The sequence below is a fragment of the Triticum urartu genome, chromosome 2A, assembly GCF_056163025.1.
Source record: "Triticum urartu cultivar PI428250 chromosome 2A, HENAU_Tu73, whole genome shotgun sequence".
Classification (NCBI taxonomy): domain Eukaryota; kingdom Viridiplantae; phylum Streptophyta; class Magnoliopsida; order Poales; family Poaceae; genus Triticum; species Triticum urartu.
In genome coordinates this window covers 206,940,643-206,948,298 of record NC_141874.1, presented here as the reverse complement: position 1 = coordinate 206,948,298, position 7,656 = coordinate 206,940,643, and the positions used below count along the sequence as shown (strand labels likewise).

The window sequence follows — 7,656 nt, the reverse complement described above, 5'->3', positions numbered from 1 at the left end:
CATGGGTGGCCGCGGCCAAAGGCAGGCGGGCGCGCGACAGAAGCAGCAACACACATGCGGGAGGAAGGCAAGGCGCAGGCGGCGCACGCACAGGGCGTATCCGGGACGCGGCCAACGAGGCCTCAGCAAGGCACGGCACGGGCGGACGTGGTCTGCGCGCGGCGAGCGCGAGCGCGCACGCGGAGGAGGAGCGGGGCCGCGGTGAGCGGAGCCACGGCGTGGCGGAGCGCGAGCGCACGGCGGTGGCTGCGGGGAAAAGGGGAAGGAGGGGGCCTCACAAGGGGTTGCAGGGCACCGGGCAGTGGGGCGTGGGGCGGGGGTCGGAGATGAGGCGGCGATGGGGAGGCAGGCCGGCGACGACGGGCGAAGACGCAGGGGATGGGCGCCGGCGTCAAGGTGCGTTCGGCCGGCGCGGGATCTGGCCCCTCCCCGATCCAGTCGAGTGGGGGGCGCCTGGGAAGGAGGCAAGGGCGGCGTTAGACGTGGTGGAGGTCCGGCGGCGGCGGGCGTCGTCAGGGAGGCGGGGTGGTTCGATCCTGATCCAATCTGGATCTGGAGGTGGGAGAGGTGGCGTCGTGGGGGGGAGTGGGGCGACGGGGTGGGTTAGTGTTTGGTGGTGGGGGGATATGGGGAGTGAGGGTGGCCGGTTGGGCCGGCTTGGTGGGTCGTGGCCCAGTTGGGCCGGTGGCCTGCTGGGCCGGAGCCCCGGGGGTGAATGCTTTCTCTTTATTTATTTATTTTTTGTTTTACCTTTTATTCATTTCTCTTTTATTTTAGTTGTACTATATTTTTGGTTTAGTAAAATATGAAAATAGCTCCAAAAATAGTGTGTCAAATTAATCCACTGTTCTAAGAAGTTTTACCTCAGAATAAAAATAGTTTAGTATTTGGTAACCTATTTTAGGAGTATAACTAATTGTTTTGATGTTGTTTTAATCACTTCAGGGTATTTAAATATTTTATAAAGATGTTTTTACTCCACCAATAATATCCATGATTTATTTGTCACATTAAGAACATTTTAGTTTTGACTTTTGAAAACTTTAATCGTTTGACTTGATTTTAAATTTGAATTCGAACCGTTTTTGAACCATTGCGAGATTAATAACAGTAACCGAGGTGACGTGGCATCATTAGCGTGGAATTACTGTAGCATGATTACCCGGGCGTCACAAGAGTTAAAGAAGTATATGGATCAGGCTAGTTATTCATATACTGAGCATGGTTTTGATCAAGCAATGGAAGGCATGAAAAGAGAGTGTGAGGCAGCTTGGAAATGGCTTAGAAAGATACGCAAGCATACATGGGCTAGACATGCCATGGACAAAAATTATAAAACTGATTTGGTTGTTAACAATATTAGTGAAGTTTTCAACAAAATGATACTTGATGTGAGAGGGAAACCAATTAAAACCATGGTTTATGGCATCATAACTAAATTGCTAGTTAAGTTCAACGCAAACAGGACCAAGACTGAGACAGACAAGTGGCAAATATGCCCAACATATGCTGAAAAGCTAGAAGAAGCAAAACACCATGCTAGATAATGTCAGTCCATCTGATCTATACCAGGTTAGCAGTGGAGAAAGCACATATGCAGTAAATCTGCAAGTGCACACATGTGGGTGTAGCAAATGGGACATGAGTGGTGTTCCTTGCAAGCATGGTGTTTCTGCAATTAACAAGGCAAAACTTCATCCAGAAGATTTTGTTAGTGATTTCTTCAAGAAACCAATGTACCAAGAAGCCTACAATCCAATTGTGTATCCTGTGTCTGGGCCTGACCTATGGCCAAATACTGGGACCCCTGACATAGAACCACCAGTTTTCAGAGACAAGCCAGGAAAGAAGCAGACTAAGAGGAGAAGGAATCAGTTTGAGAAGCCAGCTCCCAAGGATACTTCAAGGATGGCAACAATAACCTGCAGCAATTGCAACTTGAAAGGTCATAGGTACACTAGCTGCCACAAAAATCTGAAGCCAGCCATAGCAATGAGAAGGAACCAACACCAGGTTAAATCTTGTGTATATTTAATACTATGTTGTAATCTGTCTATATGTTGTCACCGCAGGAAAACAGGAGAGTTGACGCACCAATGGCAGCTCCATCTGCTCCACCAGCAGCAAGGGCAAGAGCTCCTGCTGCAACCAGTGCAACACCAAGGACAACTCCATCAGCTCCAACTGCAACTAGGGCTGCACCTAGGGAAACTCCTTCTGCTCCTGCTCCAACAAGGCCAAGTTCATCTTCTGCTGCTGCTGATAGGCTTAGTTCATCTTCTGCTACTGCTGCTAGGTCAAGGGCAAAGAGAACATTCATACCACCAAGAGTGTCAGGTACTGGAAGAGTGAGAAAGCCATCATACAAGATGTCTGAATGGTTCAATTGTTCTCAAGGCAGCAGGAAGTGATGTCATGTTGAAACATGTTTAATTCAGCCTGTTTTGGCTAGTTTGTGATGAAGAATATTAAGAATTTCACGTTGAAACCAGTTAGTTCTAATCCAAGTGGTGGACTATGTAATGTACCTAATGGTTGTGATGCACTATGGTACTCTGGTTATGATGATGAACTTATTAGTTATGATGTTTTCAAGAAGTTCTCATTCTGTTGTTGTGATGATGATCATAGTTTCATAGTTGATATGATGATGATCTTAGTTTTCATGGTGTTGATATGTTGGTGATCATAGTTTTCATAGTTCATATGATGTTGATCATAGTCGACAAAACCCTAAATGGATCCACTTGGGCATTTAGGGTGCATCGGCGTCGACAAAACCCTAAATGGGTCCACTTTGGGCATTTAGGGTGCCTCGGCGTCGACAAAACCGTAAATCGATCCACTTGGGCATTTAGGGTGCCTCGGCGTCGACAAAACCCTAAATGGTAGCACTTGGGCATTTTTGGTGCCTCGACGTCAACAAAACCCTAAATGGATCCACTTGGGCATTTAGGGTGCCTCGGCGTCGACAAAACCCTAAATGGGTCCACTTTGGGCATTTAGGGTGCCTCGGCGTCGACAAAACCCTAAATGGTAGCACTTGGGCATTTTTGGTGCCTCGGCATCGACAAAACCCTAAATGGATCCACTTGGGCATTTAGGGTGCCTCGGCGTCGACAAAACCCTAAATGGGTCCACTTTGGGCATTTAGGGTGCCTCGGCATCGACAAAACCCTAAATCAACCCACTTGGGCATTTAGGGTGCCTCGGCGTCGACAAAACCCGAAATGGGTCCACTTTGGGCATATAGGGTGCCTCGGCGCCGACAAACCCTAAATTGATCCACTTGGGCATTTAGGGTGCCTCGTCGTCGACAAAACCCTAAATGGTAGCACTTGGGCATTTTAGAAAACCAAAAAAAAAATTGTTCAAATCGAGAAAATGTTGAACCAAAAAAATTAGAAGTTACTGACATATTAATTTTAGAAAACCAAAAAAAATTGCACAAAATTTTTAGAAGTTACTAACATATTAATTTTAGAAAACCAAAAAAATTGCAAAAAAATAGTCTGGCCTCGGGCTCGAACCCAGGACCAGTGGGTAGTAACCATGCGTTCAATACCAATGGTGAGCGGGCGTTTAGTATAACTCGTCGTTTCGGTTTCTCAGCCTTTAATACGTGTCCACCCACCGCTCTCTCCGATCACTCGCCCACTCGTCGCCCGCACCGCCCACTCCTCTTCCCCCTCTCTCCTATCAAAACCACCGCCGACAGCCACCCCCACCCCCGTCGCCATGGACTGGCAGCTGGGCATCGAAGAGCTCGCCGACAACAACAAGGAACTGCACGCGCAGTACAGGGAGATCGCGCGCTGGTTCCCCAGTCCGGCGATGCTGAGGAACCATGCCCGCGGCCTGGTGAAGGTGATGACACCTGCCGAAAGGCAGCGTGCCTTCCCTACCGGCTGCACCATCCCGCCGGCGACCATTCTCCCGTGGGCGATGCGCGAGGTGCAGCGCTCCCCCGACCCCAGGCAGCGCGCACGTTGGTGGATGTACCACTCATCCACCACGCTGCCGGCCGCCGCGGATGACATCACCGACGCCGTCCTCGCTCTCCCAGCCCCCATCAACAACGCCTACTAGGAGAGGCGCAATCCATGGGTCCTCGGGCCAGACGACGACTCTGACGCCGAGTCCTCTGACGACTACAACGCTGACGAGTCTGACTACTACTCCTCTGACGACGAGGTGGACGAGGTCGTCGTACTCTCCTCCGATGACGAGCCTGATGTGCAGCTCCTGGCGCCCGTCCTCGACGCCGTGGAGGGGCAGAAGAACATCCCAATTGAAGTGGATAAGCTGCCAGAGGTCGCCGACAACCCAGAGCTCGTCGTCATGAAGCAAGAAGAGGAGGGCGGCGGTGAAGATGTGGTGGAGCCAGCGCCGGCCAAGAAGAAGAGGGCGGCGGTGAACAACAATGACGTGCGGCACTCCCAACACCTGAAGATGCTGAAGAAGGAGGAGTGACATGTTGTCATCAGTTTCCTCAGTAGAAGAAAAAGTTCAGTTTTGTTAGTATGTTAGTATGCCTGTTCTATCTATGTCAGTTCTATCTATGTCAGACTATCTATGCAGGTAATATCTATGTATGCCAGCAGTATGAACTTGCTATCTATGTTCACTATCTACTTGCTATGTACTTGCTACCTATGTTAAGTTCTGCTTGCTATCTACTTGCTATGTACTTGATATCTATGTTCAGTTATGGTTGCTATCTACTTGCTGTCAGTGTTATCATTTCCAAGTATGTCAGTGTTGTCATCACAAACTGAACTTAATTAAACCTGATAATTGAAACTGATAATTCATGACAAACAACATACAATCCAAGGTTCATTGCTACAGAAATAGTAGAGTTCACCACAATAAAGCTTAACACATTACAAACTTTCCTCCATAGTTACTACAAAAGACATCATTGACACACATGGTCAGGCAACAACACAACTTAGTCCTCATCACAAATAGCCTTAATCTGGTTAAGCTTCCTCTTGTTGCTATCACCTGCTGTCTTGAGCTCAACAATGCAGGAAGCAAGAGTACTCTTCTCCATGATCAACTTCTCCTTCAGTTTCATCAGCTCAGCAATGCAACAATCCAGCTTATCCTTCTCTTTCTTCAGGTCATCCTTCTTTTTCTTCAGGTCAGCATAGCAAATCTCCAAAGTCCTCTTATCAGAGCTCAACTTTTCCTTCTCTTTAAGATGGTTGAACTTCAAATTCCTAATGACAGTGGCTTGAGCTACATGAATTTGCTTTAACTGGTCAACCACAGCCTTCAATTTTTTGATCTCAGCATCCTTTGTCATGCTGCTTTCCACACTCACTGAAATGTTCTCAGCATCATTCTTTTGGTTTACCTCAGGCTGGCTATCCTTATAATCCAAGAGGTTGTTAACATCTTCAACAAGCTTCTCATATGTCTTCTGCAACTCTTTTTTCTGTTGTGTCAGATTGTGTATAGTGCATGAATGCTCCAGGCATGCCATCATGTTATTATGCTGGCTATCCTCATACATAAGGCATAGCTTATGAATAGCATTCTGCAGATGCTCTGGCCAATGCTCATCTACCCACTGCACTAATCCACAATTTGCAACAGCCTACAACAGAAAATGTCAGTTTAAAATTACAGACATTACTTACAAATTCAGTTAAATAGCTGATTCAGAATCAGATTCATTTAATGATGACTAATTATGAAAACTACGACTAAGAACAGTATCTATGAACCCTAGAACTAAATTCAGTAACTATGAACCGTACAACTAAATTCAGTAACTATGAACCCTATAACATGAATAGTAACTATGAACCCTAGAACATGAACAGTAACTATGAACCCTAGAACATGAACGGTACCTACAAACCCTAGAACAAGAATTGGAATGATGCAAAGACACAACTTGAAACTTACTTCCGTGGCACAGGCAATGAACCTCCTCCCAGTGCTTATCCCCTCAAATGCAACATATTTCCTCCCTAAATTCCCATGCTCACAAATCACATTCAAGTCGTCAGCAAGACCCTCGAACGACGGCTCATCAATTGTAGCTGGGATCTGAGAAATCCAACAAAAAGTTGTTCAAATCAAGCAAATGTTGAACCCTAGAAACCATATAACATAAATGAGCAATAGAAGGTTCTAACCTTGACAGGGGAGTCGTCGGAGGAGATGTACTGCGCGGCGGAGCCCTCAGTGCTCTCGCTGTCGCTCCAAGACACCATGGCGGCCGGCGGCGACCGGAGAGGAGAGGAGCAAGAGGGAGGGGAGCGAGCGAGCATGAGAGCAGAGAGAGCGAGCGAGATGTGGTCGGGCGCGGACAGTCTGTCTCTCGCGACCCGACCGCGCCGGTCTTAAGGTAACGGCGCCGTCCGCGCGTCCGTTAGGACACGTCACCCAAATTGGGCCCCACCTGTCGGAAACGCCCTTAGCCGCGCCAAATGACAGGTTCAGTGCAATCTGCAAAACTTTTACTGAATGCGCGGTGACTTTTGCAAAAGATTAGCGATCAGGTTGTTTTCTGCAAGAGAAGCCTCAAATGTGATGGTTTCTTGCAATTCACTCCAATCCGACTACCAAGGGGAATAATATCTTCACTGTTCGAGCAGAATCTAGCTGAGATCATACACCTAGCCAACGAACTAACCGATCGTTGCACCGCCTGAACTCGTGGTCTCGCAAAGCCCCGGACCGATTCGCCTACTGATTAACTCCGGTCACACAAATCTCTCAAGGCGTCGGCTTGGAAGCCATGCATGCAGCAAAGCCTGCCCGCGCCCGCCCGGGAATTCCTTCGATGACTAGCGCCTGGCGTGCATCGCGCAGGAGATGGCCGGTTATGCGGACTAACCTGTCACAGGGCAGCACGAACAGACGGCGACGAGCGGAGGCGGCGCCGACAGCGGAGAGCAGAGGAGACTGAGGAGTGGCAAACGAAACGAGAGCAAAGGGCCGGGACGGTGTGGTGCAGTGCGGGCGTGCAGCTAGCAGCTGGCTAAGGTAATGCCGACGTTGCGTCAAACTGTGGGTGCTAATTAAACCTGACGGAAAGCCTCAAATTTACTAAGATCGGAGCTAATTAAACCAATGAAAGCTACGAGACTCCAGAATTGGACTGAACTTAAACTTTATTCGTCCAGCTATCACTATCATTTCAATGTCGATCAAAATAATTGCACCACTTTTTTCCCTGCGAGCCTGTATTTGGCGATCGCTGGACAGGGTAGTGTTTTCCATTTTGGTGCTTGATCACACGTCTAAAGCTAGTTTCCTATCTTGGCTTATGTCGTTTTCCTCTTGTACAATATATGCCCCCCTCCCCCACCTCTGCCTTTAAACTGTGTCTTTTTATTCCATCTTCTCTTTTAACCGAGAACCGTATAACAAATTATTCTACTGTGATTTTCATTAATATAGAATACTATTTACAGAGCTAGCTACTAAACCCAAAATAAAAAGTTACCCAATTCCAGCTCTTGGGAAAAACATTGAAAACAATTATTCTAAATCAAACGTGACTCGATCAATTGACTGAGAGCTTCTCTGTGCTTTTCATCTCTCTTCTTAGAGAGGTAGAAAGTTTTTGTGGGTCCTTGAGATAAAACTTTTCTTTCAAGAGATTCTTCGTGGTGTATCTAGATGGTATAA

At 47.5% G+C, this 7,656-nt stretch overlaps 1 protein-coding gene across 1 annotated transcript; it reads right to left on the bottom strand.

The window, feature by feature from the left end:
- Nucleotides 1-4,797: 4,797 nt before the first annotated feature.
- On the bottom strand, nucleotides 4,798-6,990 carry LOC125529424 (uncharacterized). Its single transcript, XM_048693835.2, has 3 exons — nucleotides 6,156-6,990; nucleotides 5,923-6,066; nucleotides 4,798-5,608 (listed from the first exon to the last, which is right to left on the bottom strand). Exons 1-3 carry the CDS (start codon nucleotides 6,288-6,290, stop codon nucleotides 4,955-4,957), a joined length of 933 nt encoding a protein of 310 aa, XP_048549792.2. The 5' UTR covers nucleotides 6,291-6,990; the 3' UTR covers nucleotides 4,798-4,954.
- Between the last annotated feature and the right edge of the window lie 666 nt (nucleotides 6,991-7,656).